We start from the raw sequence: 18,998 nt of genomic DNA on the forward strand, positions 1-18,998 counted from the left end.
TGATCTCCCTGTGCTGCTTCATGATTCTCATCATTAAAGATACTCAGATCATACCTCAGGACTAAACTCCTGTTTGGATTGAACTCCATCTACTTTCTTCCCACTGTCAAAACGTCTCTAACGTCCTACTCACCATGGCTCAGTGGTAGTCCCAATTCATTCTCTTGCACATCCATTCCCTCCCATTTACCTTTAGTGTGAATATGTAGAGATATGTATATGTGAATATTTTTGGTTGTCTATCCTATGTTTGGACTCTCAGTCAACAGTTATCATGCATGTAATTCAGTCAAACTGTATATAACCTTTTATACCAAGATGTTGATGCTAAGTGCATAAATTCTTGACAATATGTTTATTATTCTAGCTTAATATAATAACTGAATACATACATCAATAAAAAGAAAAAATACAGTTTGGAAACCATTGGTGGAAACAATATATATAAAGAAATAAAATTGCCAAAGACCAAATCATAAAAACCATAGTTAAGCAGTGTGTTTGACAGATTTATCCCTGGAAATGTCTGGGTGGGGGGAGGTCATTGAATGAAATGGTAATAAGGGTTTTCGAGTCACACAGTGGGTACTGTGATTTCTGGGTGAGCAGAAGTGCATCTTCCCACTGGACGCATCACAAGGGTTAATATAAAAAGAAGTCTTTAATGTCCTAGATTCATAAGTTGTGAACACCCAAATAAGAAGTGCTGCTATTTTCTTCCCATCTCATTGTTCCCTGAGGCAGTGCAATATGAACATTTTGAAGGATCAGTTGTGCAAAACATTTTTGTTAGTACAAAATCAGAATGAGCGTAGCTATAAATTAATTGGATTGCAACTAATTGTAATTTGGTTGTGCTTTTGCTCAGTGCAATATACAATGTGTCTGCCTACTGTAGGATGGTAATGTTACTAAGGAGACATGCTATGTTGATACAAGTTCCTTTTTCACATAACTTGCTAAGGGCTCACTGATGAAAGGTGTGGTCCACCAGGATACAGCATCACAAAATTTGCAGTCAAGGTGGCATTTGTTTCCCACTCTGGTCCTTTTATTTACTTGCAATGACCGGGCTGTGATTGGTGGCCACCTTGTGCTTGAAATTTCCAGAACAGAGGGCCGCTGTCATACATGCCTTTCTTTTAGTGACACACAGCTTCAAGCAATCTAATTTATTTGTATTTATCATTCAACTTTGTTCAGATTGAGACCCGTCAGCTATCAAATTTCAGCCTGCTGTGTATAGTTGTACAATAAGTCAAAAAAAGACATTACGCAATATGCCACCTGGACAAGGGAAATACAGATACCACCAGGCTCTTTACTGCCACAGTACAATGTTTCCATTTCATCCCACTCTGCAGATCACAATAACAGAGAGCTAGGTGATACTACAAGTTCTCCAATGTTTCAAGCTGAAAAACCTTGGGGCTTATTTACACAAATCTGATGCATCACCATCAGTGCATCAGATTTCTTGCTCTACCCTGCACCCCTCTAACAACTCAATGGTAGTGATGTATTTAATATAAGTGCTCTATGGTGCACAGTGTCCACAGATGCTGTGGTGCTAAAATGAAGACTTGCTGGACTAGCATCAAAAAATGAAGTTACTCCAACAATGCCAGGAGGCCCCATTCAAAAGCCCTGTGTCACTTTAACGCCTGCTCTGAGCAGGCGTTAAAAAAGTGACACTGTCAAGGCGCAGAATGATGCTTCAAAATCTTGTAGATTTCCATGCACCAGTTCTGCATGGCTAATAACAGGGGAATGCCAACCTTGCATACATTATACCTGACACAGGTACAATATAACGCAAGGCTTTACAAACTGGTGCAATGGCCCTATTGCACCAGTTTGTAAATGTGGCGCACTGTGGGGGACTGCTTTGCGCAACTAGTGCATCAAAAAGCGATACAACAGTGGCAGAAGGGGCTTGTAAATAAGCCCCTCTGTGTTTTACCTGCAATAACTGTGCCAGGTTCTTCCTAGTGGGGGTGGGGGGGGGAAATAAAATAAAATCTATGCACTGCTGATAATCGTAATTCAGACACAAACTGGAGTTTGTTTCAGAATTGAAATATATTGGGCACTCAAAATGAGGCAGTAGATCTCAAAATGAGAGGAACTTGTATTTTTTGCTGCGCCAGCTCTAGACTTTAGGATCTTTCCAGAAGGAGATACATTTGAAGGCTAAGCAAACAGGGAATACCAGAGCATTCCAGTCTGCAAGTGCACATCAAGCAAAGTGTTAAATGTCTGTTACTAAATGTTGGAGTTGCAGGATGCTTCGTTAGTATTGCTCAAAGCCACCAGACTTGCTTTTAAGCCACCAACAGAAGAATTTGTCATCAATCACCTATGGGATGGATCTATCAGAATCCATGTTTGTGGTTGTGATTGGATTACTGTAATATACTTTGATGTACACTTGAATCACTAAAAAGTTCAACCGTGCTCTTCAAGTAGTCCAGAACTAGTTTGACAAAGTACATTTGAACTAAGAGAAACAGGTGGGAGTGCTCACAGACTGTTGCTGAAAGCATGGAACAAAGGTATTTATACTCCATGCAAAGAACAAAGTCCCTGGGTACGAGCCATACTGAAATCAACAGTGACCAACCGGTTTTGGATAGGGATCACAATTTGCACCCACTTGGTAACAAATTGCCCTCAAATGTTTAATCCACAACTTCTGATGTTCAAGCCTGTCCCCTGAAGGGGCCGGAGAGTGGAGTGTATTGAATTTGTTGCAGTGATGGAATGTGCTTGATGCATCATTGACTTTCTGTAGCCTAATTTTCCCTTCTTTGAATGGCCTCATGTTCAAACGAGCATGTGAATAAGTATATTGCTCTTTATATGTGTCCAATTGCATTTTAATAAAGACATGCTTGTTTGGGAGTTTGGGGTTAACCAAACTTGCATTGTGACCCTGACAGCTCGAAGGAAGCAACATAGTTGGACTATGTACAATATTGTGCTATTTCATTTGTAGAGCTGCTAGGCATATTTGTACACATGTCCTTGAGGCTAGTGCTATCACACATATTTTGGTGAAAGTATTTGATTTTCTAGCCATCATAAAGAGCTCTTTATTCTTTCATTGTTCCTATATTTATCAATGTGAAAAATGTAGATAAAGGTTAAAACAATTGTGGTTGTTGTGATTTCCAATTATTGGCCTCTTGTTGTTTGGAAAATATTCTTTCAATAAGAGCAATTTCCACACAAGTGAATAAATATTTGTATATTGTTTACTGGTGTATGCATCACAAACCTGATTTCATATTTAACCTTGCGCTGTGGAAGCTTTTGTAGTAGTGGGAGTAGTTGTTGTTGGTGTAGTTGTTGTTGGTGTAGTAGTGGTCGGAGTAGTAGTGGTTGGAGTAGTAGTGGTCGGAGTAGTAGTGGTTGGAGTCGTTGTACGACGATGATAATGATGCTTCTTCTTGTTCCATCTTTTTTCATGTGACTGGAAAATAGAGAACACACAATAAAAATATGGTACTCTAATATATTAGAATAGAAATGTGCATAACAAAACATTACACCATGTTCTTTGAAGAAACGTATCAATATTTTTGCTCATTATAAGCACACAAAGCAGAACAGACCAACAAAGATTTGTTTCCAAGGACGACAAACACCAGTCAATTTTTCAAGATCTTAACACATTTGCTGCAAGCACTCACATTTTCTGAAATATGTATGGCTCTGTATTGTGTTATTTGGAAGCATTCACATCCTTCTCCCAGAAAGCAAAACTTTAAGGACTGGAAGAATGAAAGCGTGTAGACCACCAATGTATCCTGACCACAAAGTAACCTAATTGTGAACGCTTATGAGCTGAGCTGCTGCTCATCAGAGCAGTGCTGGAAAGCAAGGAGCACTGCTTCTGGCAGACAGGAAAGGGGATTTGGAGAGGTAGGAGATGCCACATTTTGCTAGGCTTCCTATTATTCCACTGTCCCTGCATAGCTGTTGAAAGTCGGGTGATGGTTTTTGGGGCCATTTATGACATAAAATTATAGATGGGTAAAAAGTGGATTGCAGTAATATGTTTTCACCTCAGGGTTCTGAGTGACATCATAGACACCTTGAGCTTCGCTCTTGGTGTCTAGTTGGTGTCACTTAAACACCTTAGTGAAAAACCATCCCCATATTTCACTGTTAACCGTCTATAATTCTAAATGCTATGCATGGCTCTCACAGAGAGCCATTGGCATAAATGACTGGATTCTAAATCCAATAAATGAACTACTATGGTGTAGCAACGGTGGGTAACAGATCTTGTTGACTATGGTTGCAATGTCATAAAAGAGCTCTAGGCTGCTCTGTCTGGGCCTGTCAAAGCAGCACCAGAGACCGGTGTGCACAGCTTCTCAAAGGGATGGAAAGGAAGGCACAGAGAGTTGTTGGGATGGGTGGTAGGAGCGCACTTATTTTGTTTTCAAATTTGGGACAGGGAAGACAACCCATAGCTTCCTCATTACTCCTCTGCTCTGTTTAGCAGCTAAAAACAGCGGCAGATGTATTTGGGGGCCATACATCATATGCAATTATAGCTGGGTTTAAAGTGAATTACGAGGCTGTCTCCCATCTGCCTTCTATAATTCCATATATTATATATCACTTCCATTCAAAGCCTTTATTGCAATTCCAGACTCTAAATTTGAGTACCCACTGGAATGACATAATGACAATGGGAAACAAAAGTTCTTTCCTATTGTTGCTATGTCATAAAGGTATTTTAATTGCTCTGACATGGCCCTCTGGAAGCCTGTTAGAGCAGCACTGTTTCTCACATTGTTTGGTAAGCAAGAGAGAGGAAGCTCTCATAGGTTGGTAAGTAGCAGGACACTTGTTTATTTTCAACATTTGGTACAGGATGGAGAGGCCATCATCAGTACTCTTCCGTCCTGGAATAGCAGTTGAAAGCCGGAGCAAATTAGTCTGGGGACGATGGATAACATAATATTAAAGACGAGTAACCGTAAACAGTCCTGATGTTTTTATCTAGAGGTTCTGACTGACAGCATAGATGTCACAAACATTTCTCTTGTTATGTATTTGACATTTATTTAGAAACTCTCAGTGAAAGATATCCTTGACGTTCACTCTCACCTCCCTATATTTCTATATGTTAATCGCTACCTCTGTAAATATGAAGTGCTCTCTACATATGTAATTTCTTAGTGTACCAGTGCATATGGGACAATACCGTTTTATGTGTGCAGTCATAGTTTATGCTGTTTATTTCACTTTTCCCCCAAATGAAATTATTTTTTACAAATGATAAAGATCTCCTTTTCCATCAGTTCGAACGATTTATAAAGGTTGATGAGTAAATCCCCATTTGCACTCAAGAAAGGGATTTAGGGCCACATGTAGGTAGCTTTTTGCACGTCGCAAACAGCGAATTTTGATGTTTGCGATGTGCAAAAAGCACATTGCGATGCACAAACCCAGTTCTGCGATTCAGTAACCTGGTTACCGAATCGCAAAACTGGTTTCCGACTTGCAATTAGGAAGGGGTGTTCCCTTCCTAATTGCGACTCGCAGTGCAATGTAGGATTGTTTTGTGCCTGTAAACTGGTTGTAAACCAATCGCAGTTTGCACCCATTTCAAATGGGTGCTAACACATTAGTTGTGAATGTCACTGTAAAAAAAAATTCAGAGCAGGCAATGAAAAAATGAAAGGAAAACAGGCTGCATTACAAAAAAAAAATGCTTTATTAAAAAGCAGTCACAGACTGCTGTGAGGGACGGAATTCACAAGGGGGTCGCAAATTGCGACCCACCTCATGATTATTCATGAGGTGGGCATTTGTGACCCCATTGCGTATCGCAGATGGTGTCAGGGACACCATCCTACATTCGTATTTGCGACTCGCAAATTGCGAGTCGCTCTGACTCGCTATTTCCCAGTTGCAAATCTGAACCTACCTACATGTGCCCTAACTCATTAACCAACGTGGGCTAATATTATGGATATGTAAATCCCTTTCTGAGTATAACTTCAGGTTCTTGTAATACCAAATTTGAACATACAATTGTTAATACAAGTGAGACCTATACCCAAAAACAGACTTAGGCCCATTCAAGAAGGGCCTAGTGCCAACTATTGCCACATTAGAGTAATTGTTTTTTACACTAATGTGGCGATAGTGTGGCAAAAACACCACGGCATATTTACAAAGTAGTGCAATGCATTTAAACCCTTCTGGCACATTATGCCTGCACCCGGCATAATGTATAGAAGGGGCGTTCCCAGTTAAGGGGCCCACAAAAATGGTGCAGTGGAATCTATAAGATCCCACTGTGCCATTTTTAGCAGCATTTTTAACGCCTGCACAGAGCAGGTGTTAAAAGGAGGCACACCATTATGTTTAATGGGCCCCTATGTACTTTGCAGGATTAGCGCCAACATTTGTGGTGCTAATCCTGCAAAGTACAGCAATAGCGTAAAAAATGATGGCGCTATTGTCCCTAACCTGATCCACGGTGCACCATATGTTAAATACGGTGCACACCTGGTGCTATGAGGGGGGGGGCGCAATGTGCCACAAGAAAAGTGGAGTTTCATAGCATGAAGCGCCACTTTTCTTAAATCTAGGCCTTAGGTTCTCATCTACAAAGAATTGGCATATTCTGCAGCACACACATGGAAAGAGTAAAAAACAAGGAAAAATGTAAACATTTCCTCTTGTTACGCCTGCTCTGGGGAGATGTAGGTTTCTGGTGCTGCCTCAGATTTAAACTATGTTGTAAATCTGGAGCAGTGTCAAAAACCACGAGTGTTGAGTGGGAACACCTACAGCAATGCCCATGGCAGGCTTTCCCGATGCAGTGTAAGGCAAAGCAGCGACTTGGGCTGCATTGCTTTATACCATATCTACAAAGCCATGTAAAGCCATGCAGGTTGACTTAGCGTGTCCTTGTAGATATGGGTCTGCACTGTGTGCCACAGAAGCATAAACAAATAATGCTGCGGTGGGGCACATGGGCTTGTAAATAAGACCCTTCATTTTTTTAGTCCAAAATCAAACATTGTCTCACAGCACAAAGTGACTGCTCCCGATCAATTCATCCCATCACCACTGACCACATTCACACATTAACAGTTGCCTATTTCCCAAGCATAGGCCTGTAGAAAGTAAAGTCTGAAGATTTCAGTTAAAAAACAAATCAGTTTGAAGCATCTAACACCAAATCATCTGAAGATGGGAGTTTTGATTCATAACGTTTGTTCATTTTATCCTTCATCATGAACCTGATTTCCAGCTACATACACTGAGAGCATTCACTCCTCCAGGATTAAGTAGTGAAACATGGCACACATGTAGAAATAATACAGTTTGACTGCTCAGGAGGCCCACTGCAATTAGAGCACACTTGTGAAATTAATGTTATTTCAAGCTTTACTAGACAAGCTTTTCATTGGAATAACTTAAAGGGCACTATAGGCCACTTCATGATGGGCTTTAATGGCATGACTATTTTATGTGTCTGCAAGGTAAAAAATCTAATCATTTAACATGATATTTTTTTCTCAGTTACTGTTTTATTTCCTGACAGTACTGCTCGGAAACCGTGAGTAAAGTCTGCCTCTTTATGTTTCTGGTCTGTGCTTTCTGAAAATAAAGACCTAACTCAGAGAAATATTGTGTGAAATGAATTAACTTTATGGCACATGCAATAGATGCTCTACCCTGCTTCACCTTTAAAACCCATCATGAAATGGACCCATACAGCTGGATTCAACATACAAACATATTAAGATATCATTATACATGAATTGCTGATATGTTGCATATCTGCCCAATGTATTTTGGAGTAATGTAATGAAAAAGCAGGAAAGTGACATGTCAAAAATCAAACAATGAGTCATACACAGCCTATCTCACCCATATGTGTTTACTTGTGTCCTATGCAGAGGATTAGAAGTCGATATGAACTGTTCTATTTCAAAGAATGTCAGGAGCAGTGTGGATATGGTTGGTCCATGTCTCTAATAGTCCTGGCAAACATGGAATGAAATACTTACCAGAGTAAGTATCATTAATTCAAATGGAACTATATACTTCCAGAAAAGATTTGCAGAAAATATCTTATCTAAATTCTTATTGATGGTCCAGGTGGTATAGACTCTAAGATCCTTCAATCCCAGAAGCCCAAATATTATCCACAGACAGTCCAGAAAAATATTTTATACAGGGCGGGAAATCCAATATAATGAATCAACAAGAAAAATATGCACAGAAATGTAGATTGCATTGGTCACCTCAGGAAGTAAGAAAATCTAGAGCAGAATGTCCTATACTTACGCCACTGTCACTTGCACTCCTCTCATCCCGTTCAAAGGCCTGAAAAGGAGGAAAGATGCATATTTAGATGAACAAAATGCCCTTAGCCAGGTGTAGCTGAGGTGCAATGCAATGCAAGAGTGATACTGTTTTCAACCATTAACTTAAAGTTAGCTTTGTCACTTGTTATTGATATATTCAGCACCCATCTCTAAGGAAGCCTCAGTGGCATAATACTGCTGTCCACCAACCAGTTTCCATGCTGATTCCAATTGCTACTATTATCCCAATCCTCATCTCAGATGCCACTCGTTTGACAACGCGCCCTTCGTTATTCACAATTGCTGCAAAGCAGAGTCTAAATGAGGTTAAATCTGCCATGTGCATTTCACAAACAGCTCACTCATTCACTAAGAGTCTGAGTGGGTTACCATATCAATAGTGTGCTGCAGGAGTTACATTCCAGAAAGTGTGGTAATGATATGAGTTAAATAATGAATACTTCCAGTGGCAACATACTACCCATTAAATAATTAGGAAACACATTTCAACAGCGATTTGCATTTCACCAAGTATTCAGTGGCAGAGAAAATGCATTAACATTGCCGTTCCATCTACAGGAAAATGGAGCTTTGTTAAAGGTTGAGCTGCAAATGTGCTAAAGCATGCCATGCACTCATATTTTTATTTTTAATTCCTAAAGATCACAAATTACCCTAGTTGTTTCCATTTCCTTCTTATCAGCATATGATTATTTGTTGTGCCAGTGACCTTTCTAATTCATTCAGTAATTACTATTCATGGTATTTACTATTGGATTACAACAGTTAATCCTTCCAGAACAGGTCCTCTGTATTTCAGACTCCATGGGTTCATAGGAGGCTTTGTTTTTCATTATAATCTGAAACATGAGCCTTGACATTAACAGGACATATCTATTCCCTGAGTCAACCACAGCCAATCATAGATCATGCCTAGTTGTTCATCATGTAATGATTCTGATTTATACTTCATACTTCAATCCTCTCACCCAACAGTGTGGAAAAAAAGCAAGAAAAAACAGCCTTATTTAGAGTTTGACAGATGAGATACTCTTTCAAAACGCTGCAGAAATACTGTCCACTGAATTGCAAGTTTCATAGGCTATAAAGCACTTTTAATAAGGCAGATGGGACGTTTGGCACACTTGTGAGTCCCACACGTTTTCCTTGCCGTGCAAACATTTTGAAAAGACAAGGTACTCAACAAAGGTTTAAGCATAATTGATGATCAGATCTAGTTGTCCAGTTAATCAAATTTTGCAAATAAAAAGTGAGGGAATTCTGCTATTGGTGGAAGCTTCTTCTCATGAAGAGGAAGCAATGAAAGAAGCACCTTCGATGTGAAAAGTCGAATTTAGACTGATCATAGTGTGTAGACCTAACAGCCAATAAGTAAGTCATTTGAGTGATCTTGTCCATATTATGGCTGTCACTGAAAGTGGAATTCAAAAAGTAGGACAAAGGATTGTACATTATTAATCCACTGCCAGACTAATAACTCATACAACTTTGTGAGTATTGCGACCCTCTGTTTTATCTTAGTCATGTGAGAAAACTCCTACAGAGTGTCTGAAGACAAGAGAGAGTGGGGAAGTGCGGTAGCAAAATATTAATGTCAGGGAGGGGGTGAGAGAGAGCAAGGAATTGGTGCAGAGCATAAGGCTAAAGTGCGGGAGCAACAGTTTCAATGCAGGCAGCTCCTGTTCATTCGCAGATGATGTAATGCAGTCAAGGGGCAATGTGTTACAACACATTCTAAGCAGTGTGGTTGGATGAGAGCAAGAAACAATTCCAGTATAGAAGATTGGGAGCTCCATTAAAGACCACAATATAGAGGGAGAATGATGGCGGATAAAGGCCCTCTCTCCAAAATTCTAATATAATACATGGGATTCTGCAACCCCTGTATATTAGCATGTCTCTAATTTCTTTATAATCGGCGACTAGTGACACTTAAAGCCTGCCGTAGTGGGCTATACTGGCCATTAAAGAGGAAAAAGAAAGAGAAATAAAGATATTTCTCCTGGTTACGCCTCTCCTGGGAAGGCTTATCCTTTTGGCGCATTTCCAGGTTTACCAAGATTGGTAAAACTGGGAATACATCAAAAACCATGGGAGTTGCATAGAAACACCCACCCAACCCCTTGTAATGCCTCTCTTTGCATGGAGTAATGCAACACAGCAATTTGAGCTGTCTTACATTACTCCAGATTTTTTAAGCCATTAAAAGCAACGCAAAGTGGCTTTGTGTGCCTTCAAAAATCTGACTTGGAGGTTTGAGCTACAAATGTACCACGCTGCATGGTGCAACTCTCTCGTAAATATGCTCCTAAGGTTTTCAGTGGTTTGTGGGAAAGGTGATGGAGTGACCATGTATTATATGGGATAAAATACCCCCGGCGTACATGAAAAGGACATTGCAAGTCAGCTCAGATTTCCATAACCTTATAAATGAACTCAGCCTTCAGCCTCGTTCCTCTATATATCTACAGAATTCCTCAATGACTTGCAATATCCTTACAATGCTCGCTAGTGAGTTCTTTTTCCCTTCTATTACACTTTTTGTTTCCCCTTTTAATAAACAGTGATTTGTCCTTAACTCATGGTGGGTTCTAAAATAATCTTCTGAGGGCACACTGCTAGCTTAATGTCCTCTCTCCCCATATGGACCCAGATTGGACAGTAGAGGCTTTAAGAACCAGTAGAGTAAATCACTTATGTTAGGCATGGATTTCTCGGTGTTGTTATTTGGAACACCGATGTAAACTCGTGCCGTTCATCTGCAGCGTAAGTGATTTCAAACTAAATATTACACATTGTGCATGCACTATAGCCACTTCAGGACTGTTCAATATTTTAAGTAATTTTCAAGAACAGCCGAATTTTGAAATGCTTCAAACACCCAGACAATCCAACAGCACCATTTGAGCCTTAATAGTGCAATAGGACATGTTTCCAAATCCCATTTAGGGAAACGGACTACCCTTGAGTGAGACTAACAAAGTACCACATGCCTCCTACTGCTCCACACACAATCACTCACCGCAATGCAAACGGCTAAGGCCAGAAGGCAGGACACCACAACCAAGGTCCTCATCTTTTACTATCGGTATCTGTAAGGAAAGAGGAAAAAAAAAAGAATGGTTAATTAAGTGAAAATTTCTGAATTAGAACATGATCTTTGACAGTGATTGAATGAACATTTGCACCGCTGTTTCGTTTTGTCATAGGTTACAATTGACTCCTTTTTCATTAATGTAACCTATATTCAGCACCACTGGACTTATGCAACAACAAAGGTCTAAAGTATAGAGTAGCGAAAGGCAAATTATATTGCAAGGCACAGCAAATGTTGTGGTTTTTATGCAATGAAAGCTAATTAGGCAGCACACGTTGTGGCAACATTATGTAGCTATGTTAAGTTTTAACACGCTTTCATATAAAATTGAGACCAGTGCAAGAACATTGATTAGTTGAGAAAAAACTATAGATTTAGCAGATGACATTCAAAATTTTGCGTAAAAACACAGAAACGCCATTTTATTAACATTCGCCTTTCCACCACCCAGAGAGAGTAAGGCACTGTGTAAAACAGGTGTAGTGTGGCGCTATGCAGAAAACAAGTTTATTTCTATAGATTTCCTGCGATGAATGGTGTGTCTCACTTATTCAGCACCTCACAGATATGTTAACTTCTCTTCAGTTTGTTTTTGCTCCATTTCATGCAATATCAAGACCTCTGGGAATATTTCTTTCCGTTAACGGAATTGCACTGCAAACAAACAAAATTCATTCTGCCAGTCATTTATAGCAGGTGTTTCCAGCATCTAGACAAACGTTTCACCTGGTTACATGTAAGATATGACATTAAGGGGAATTTTTTTCAGGGGGGTAGGCGGTCCGCGGCGTCCCAGACAGTTTTTAGGCGGGGGATGCGGCCATACTAGTGCACACAGCATAACACTACAGAGGCCATAGTGTTACGCTGCGCTTTGAGCCTGCACACCACTTTGAACCTAAATAGGGGGGACGGGGGGGGGGGGGGGGGAGAGGGGAGAGAGCATGCGCTCCCCCTTAATCACCCTGCCGACGCCCATGTTCAGGAGCCGAAAAGCGGCCAGTTATCAAAATAAAATGCAGTCATTTTATTGCGCCACTATATGTTGCATTTTAATAACTTTTCATCTGTTAGAGCCAGAAACTATTTTTAGAATCGTCAAATTGTTCAGCATTTTTTTCAACTAATTACTATTTCTGAAAAAATGTTGTTTCGATGCCATCATGTTATTCTACTGGCCCTGCATATAGTGATGTAGGTTTGCCTTACAGTTTGAGAGCCTTTTCATTGAACTTTGTATGTTATTGTGCAAGATTAATATGAGATATTCACATTTAATACGAGGATACAAAATAGACAAATATAACAAACAGACAAATATATTTACACTTTGGTTAGCTAAACTGTATGCTTTTTGTTGTCTTTTTCACTACATTTTAGCCACAGTGTGTTTTTTTAATGAAATGGAAAATAACTTATGGAGGCACTCTCAAACATTCTGAGTGTTTTTTCACTCAATTTAGAAAGTAAAGTTAGAGCCTTCAAAACCTGGTCTAATATATATGCTCTACAAGACAGATAGGGAGGAATTCCTTCCTGAGGCAACACTCCCTGTGGTGAAAAAGGAAGATGAAGGGCCATTTGCACCTTGAAAAATACTGTAAATGATTGGAATTTCCAGCGGTGTATATTAAGACTGTTTAATGTTACATCAGACATGGGAATCTACAAATTGTATAGATTTGCATGTAAAGGTCTGTGGATCTTTGTGAATTCCATGACATCTGGAAATTGTGTAAATCATGCAAGTAAATCTAAATATTCATAGATTCCAGCCTGCCTTTTTTGAGACTCAAACCAGAATCTCGTTTTCAAATTGAGGATATAAACACAATTTCGGTACCCCACTCAGCAAGGGTCTTTGCTTGTCAATGCAACATATGGATTAGCGAGAGACTTAAACCACCTCCTGCATGCCGAAACGTTAGAGGCCTCATGTCCAGATGTAAACTTCATCCAACAATATGCCCTTTTTCATTTTAACAGCTTTACTGAATTTTAAATCGAGACCACGGGACAGATATGCATTATGTGTTTTTGCACAGAAATTATGAAGTTGAGAAATAAATTCTATCTCTGACAGGGATTTTGTTAAAAAATTAAACAGCTGGATGCCCACCTTGCTGGCGGGTTTGCTTTTGTGGACCACTTGGTCCAGGAAGATATGTATTGTAGAGGTTCTCTCCCAGGCTTTGCATGTGTGTAATAAAACAAATAGATGTTTTTTTTAAATTCTAAATGCAATTATAAACTGTTTTGTTAATGTCTAATCAAGTTTACTTTGAAATTATTCAGAAATGATCAAAACCTAAATCCACTCGACTGGTCACCTTTTTATCCATCTCTCTGACAAGCAATCCGAAGGTAAAAGCAATAACTTACCAAGAGGATCTGGTACAAGGATCGTCTTCTGGTGCTTTTGTGGGTGAGATGGTGTTTGGTGTTACAATGCCTGCACATTTATAAAGTTCGTTCAAGGGCCTGGCTTGCCAGGATTAGGCCTCACTGTGTCATAAATGTTACAGTGGGAGGAATAATCCTCTCTTGATGTTTTCTGGCTGGTTTCCTTGCCTACTGCTTTTGAATGGAATATTTTGTTAAAACTGCGGTCTTATAAAACAAACTAGGTAGGCAGACTGAAACTCCACGTCGACGTTTCAGTGGCCATTCAAACCCAATTCAGGAGTTGTCTGATACTTGTGGTATCAATAGACAGACGGCTTTTTTGATTCTAGGAACTGGGTGCAGAGACCTACACAGTATTAGAATTACTGATCCCTTGGTATTGTGTTTGCTTCTGGCTCACCGCATACACCTCTGTCTGTCGCTGTGACAGATAGGGCGATTATGAACTGAGTTGAAACTCTAGGTAGGTACTTGCGGGTCAGTATTTGCAACTCGTTGCCATGGGGGAAAGTAGCGAAAATATAATTTTAACAAAAAACGATTCTTCTCCTAGTTTCAATGCAATAGAGTTACTGTGAATTTCATAGAAAGTTACAATTCAATCCTGTTAGAAATTGGGTCTTTGGTTGGCATTCATGTTACCCACTGTCCAAACAAGGACCCTCACTCTAGTCAGAGTAAATCACACACAATCCAAAATATCCTGTGCCCACCCTCTGGTAGCTTGGCATTGAGCAGTCAGGATTAACGTAGAAGGCAATGTGTAAAGTATTTGTGCAATAAATCATGCAATAACACAGTATAACACCACAAAAATACACCACACGTTGTCTAGAAAAATATATAATATTTATCTTGATAAATACAGGTCAAAATGATTAAGATTTGATAAGTACACTTTGAATTTTCACTGTAGGAAATAATAAAATAATTCTTTAGTCTCTAAAAAGCAACAAGTGTCTCTTGCAAGCACAAAGTACCTAGTTTGCTTTCAAATTCTCCACAAGAGTCTGCAGAGGAGGAGTTTTGTGGAAAACGCGGAGGTGTGCATTGATTTTTCCGGCGCACACAGACGATGCGTCGTTGAGTTTTCACGCAGGGCAGTCTTTGTGTCGATTTCCGGCGCATAGACAGGGATCCTCTTCAGGTTGGGGGGTTTTTGGACGCCCTAGGGTCGATGCGTTGAAATCCTGGGCATGCAGGATGAAGTCACAGGTGCTGCGTCGATTCTTCTCACAGGAGGTCAGGCTGCGTCGTTCCTGTTCAGCTTTGCATCGATCCAGTGGGTTGTGCATCAAATTTCCGGTCGCACCGCTGGTGCTGTGTCGATCTTCTCTTTGGGAAGTCGGGCTACAAAATTCTGGTTCGGTGTGTGGTGATTTTCTCACCACAAAGCAGGCTGTGTGTCGTTTCTTGCAGGCTGTGCAACGCTTTTCGCCTCACAAGGAGTTCTTTTGCAGAGACAAAATATTTTTGGTGCTGAGACTTCAGGGAACAGGAGGCAAGCTCTATCCAAGCCTTTGGAGAGTACATCTCAGCAGAGCCAGAGGACAGCAAGGCAACAGGGTAACAGCAGGGCAGCAGAGCAGCAGTCTTTTGCAGAAAAGCAGTCAAGTGAGTCCTTTGGGCAGCCAGGCAGTTCCTCTTGGCAGGTTGCAAGTTCTGGTTCAGGGATTCTTCTCCAGTGGTATCTTGTCCAGAAGTGTCTGGTTTCATAGGGTCAGAGGCCCTGTTTAAATACCCAAATGTGCCTTTGAAGTGGTGGAGACTTCAAAGAGTTAGCAGTGGTAAAGTGCGCAGAGTCCTAAAACCAGCAAAAACAGTGTCCAAAAAGTTGAGAGAGGAAGGTGAAAAGTTAGGGGTGATCACCCTAAGGCTGTCAGGTCTAACATGTGTCCCCCCCAGCTGAAAGTGGGGAGAGCTACCCAACCTCGTGGGAGCTCTCATCGCTAAGGGGGGAGTATCTGGAGAGACCATCAGCGTTGCCGTGGTCAATCCCCAGGCGATGCTCCACCGTAAAGTCCACCCCCTGTAGGGAAATGGCCCACCTCAAGAGTATAGAATTCTCGCCCCTCATCTGCATGAGCCATCTGAGGGGCCTGTGGTCAGTCTGAACCCAGAATTGAGTACCAAACAAGTATGGTCTCAGCTTCTTCAGTGCCCAGACCATAGCAAATGCTTCTCTCTCAATAGAACTCCACCTCCGTTCCTGTGGCAATAGTCTTCTGCTAATAAAGACTACTGGTTGGTCTAGGTTCTCCTCATTTAGCTGTGCTAGAACTGCCCCTATGCCATGCTCTAAAGCGTCTGTCTGCACAATAAATTCCTGGGAGTAGTCAGGTGCCTTGAGCACGGGGGATGTGCACATGGCTTGCTTCAGGGAATCAAAGGCTTTCTGACAAGTCTCTGTCCAATTCACCAACCTAGGTTGCTTTTTGGATGTGAGTTCTGTCAAGGGTGACACAATGGTTCCCTAGTCCTTCACGAACCTACGGTAATAACCAGTGAGGCCCAAGAAGGCCCTCACCTTGGTTTGGGTTCTAGGTGGTTGCCAGGCCTTGATAGTTTCAATCTTGGCCTGGAGGGACTGCACCTTGCCACCACCTACTAGGTGTTTCAAGTACACCACAGAACCCTGCCCAATCTGGCACTTACTGACCTTGATTGCCAGGCCTGCCTGTTGCAGGGCCTGAAGCTCCTCCTTTAGGTGGAGCAGGTGTTCCTCCCAGCTGGAACTATAGATGGCAATGTCGTCTAGGTAGGCTGCGCAGAAGGCATCCTTGCCAGCTAGAACCCCGTTAACCAACCATTGGAAGGTAGCGGGGCATTTTTCAACCCAAAGGGCATCACCCGGAATTGGTAAGGGCCCTCAGATGTGGAAAATGCAGATCTCTCTTTAGCCCGTTCAGTCAAGGCGATCTGCCAGTACCCTGATGTGAGATCAAAAGTACTGAGGAATTTGGCAGTGCATAGTCTGTCTACGAGCTCATCAGCTCAGGGGACGGGGTGAACGTCAGTCCGTGTGACTGAGTTGAGACCCCGGTAGTCCACGCAGAACCGGAGTTCTGGCTTGGCACCGGGTGCAACAGCCTTGGGTACCAGCACCATAGGGCTGGCCGAGAGACTACTGGACTTCTCAATAACCTCTAAGGCCAGCATCTTGGCGGCTTCCTCCTTGATGCTGGCCTTCACCTTGTCTGACAACCTGTATATATGTATGTATGTATGTATATTGAATTTATAGAGCGCATTCCGGCTCACAGAGAGCATCGAAGCGCTAGCATAAGGTGAGGGAAACGCCAAAAACCATCAGAGGAGACACCAGAAAAAGAAAAAAAGAAAAAAGAAACCAGCCGGGAGAGCCTAGAAAAAAGCTAACTAGGAAAAAAACATGTTTTTATCAGTTTCCTAAAGCATAAGTAACTAGATTCTGACATGATATTCAAAGGGAGTGAGTTCCAACATTTAGCTGCCGCTACGGTGAACGCTTTATCGCCCCACATCACTCTGTTGGTCTGTGGAACCTGAATTCTATAGGCTGTGGATGACCTGAGATGTCACTTGGGTACGTACCAACAGAGCTTAGTGGTCAGATATTGAAGAACAATGCCATGAACTGCTTCATAGGTCAAGCAGAGAGATTTAAAAGTAATCCGCTGAGCCACCGGAAGCCAGTGTAGCTGTCTAAGACTGCTTTTTACTGAAATCCAACGAGAATGATCGAGAACAGCTCTGGCCGCAGAATTCTGAACCAGTTGTAGCTTATTCAGCGAGCCTTTGTATAAATTAAGAAAGAGGGCATTACAATAATCTACTTTGGACATAACCAGAGCTAGAGTGGCAGAAACCCTCCATTCATATTGAAGGTAAGGAACAACTTTCCTTAACATTTTGATCAGCCATAGACATGTCTTTACAGTATGGTTCAACTGACATTTAAAAGATAGTTGATCGTCAAAGATGATACCCAAATTCTTACTAACAGTGGTGAGGGTTGGGAGGGGGCCACAATTTGTCGGCCACCAGCGTGGATTCCAATGTTTTATACCTGACCCAAAACAGAGAATTTCAGTTTTGGCAACATTCAGTTTAAGCCAATTAGTCCTCATCCAATTACTGACTTCTTTCATACAATTATTGAAACGGTCCGCCACCTCCTCCCAGTTCTTGTTAACTGGGATAATTAGCTGTGTATCATCCGCATAAGAGGTGGGGGTAAAACCAAAGGATCGAATCAAATTAGCCAGCGGGGCGACATAGATATTAAACAAGGTGGGGCTTAATGAGGAACCTTGTGGAGTCCCGCAGGGTAATAAGTAGGGTGTGGAGTTGAAATTCCCACATCTCACAGTGGTCCATCTATTAGTGAGAAAAGATTCCAGAAGTTTCTGCGCCCGCTCACTAATGCCTACTTGATAAAGGCGGGTCAGCAAAATCTGTGGAGAGATGGGATCAAAAGCTGCAGATAAATCTAGTAAACTAAGACAGCACCTTGTCCCTCATCCACCAGTCTTCGAATGGAGTCAGTGGATGAGATAAGAGCAGTCTCCGTGCTGTGCACCTTTCTAAAGCCATGCTGAGAGGGATCTAAGCCTTCCACTTCCCCAAGAAAGTCTGCTAGTTCCTTTTTCATGATTTTCTCCAAAATCTTTGCCAGAAAAGGGAGAAGCGCAATTGGCCAAAGATTATCTAGGTCTTGCCTGTTGCCATCTGGCTTCTTTTTAAGGGGGACAACTATAGTCTCCTTCCATCTAGCGGGATAGAGCCCAGAGCTAAGGACCTCCTGAAAAATCAGAACTAGAGCCCGGGCCATGAGATCTGGTACAATTTGAAAGATGGAAGGAGGACAAGGATCAAGAGGGGAGCCAGACTTGATGTTAAGAATCAGTTTTCTAATGTTGTCCTGGGTTGGACATTGAAAATCAAACAACATTTTGCAACTAACTGTAGGATCAGAGGAGGACGAAGAGAATTGATCCCTGATTGCCTGATAAGGAGTAAAATTTGCATGAGTGCAGAGAATTTTATTTTCAAAGTGCCTCGCTACCTTGTCACAGAACTCCTGGGAGTTTTCCAGTTCAGATGGCCTGGAAGGAGTAGATAATACCTTGATCACCTTAAAA

General features: G+C 41.4%; 1 protein-coding gene across 1 annotated transcript; it reads right to left on the minus strand.

The window, feature by feature from the left end:
- Positions 1 to 3,280: 3,280 nt before the first annotated feature.
- Positions 3,281 to 13,918, minus strand: LOC138286498 (serine/threonine-protein kinase pakF-like). Its single transcript, XM_069226853.1, has 4 exons — positions 13,852 to 13,918; positions 11,395 to 11,464; positions 8,332 to 8,370; positions 3,281 to 3,475 (listed from the first exon to the last, which is right to left on the minus strand). The coding sequence occupies exons 2-4, from the start codon at positions 11,446 to 11,448 to the stop codon at positions 3,293 to 3,295; spliced, it is 276 nt and encodes a 91-aa protein (XP_069082954.1). The 5' UTR covers positions 11,449 to 11,464; positions 13,852 to 13,918; the 3' UTR covers positions 3,281 to 3,292.
- Positions 13,919 to 18,998: the final 5,080 nt, after the last annotated feature.

This window comes from Pleurodeles waltl, chromosome 1_1, assembly GCF_031143425.1.
Source record: "Pleurodeles waltl isolate 20211129_DDA chromosome 1_1, aPleWal1.hap1.20221129, whole genome shotgun sequence".
Lineage (NCBI taxonomy): Eukaryota > Metazoa > Chordata > Amphibia > Caudata > Salamandridae > Pleurodeles > Pleurodeles waltl.

Coding starts and splice junctions, on each gene's coding strand:
- LOC138286498 (XM_069226853.1), bottom strand. CDS start 11,448: ATGAGGACCTTGGTTGTGGTGTCCTGCCTTCTGGCCTTAGCCGTTTGC. Junction 8,371..11,394: donor CCTTAGCCGTTTGCATTGCG/GTGAGTGATTGT, acceptor CCTCCTTTTCAG/GCCTTTGAACGGGATGAGAG. Junction 3,476..8,331: donor GGAGTGCAAGTGACAGTGGC/GTAAGTATAGGA, acceptor TCTATTTTCCAG/TCACATGAAAAAAGATGGAA.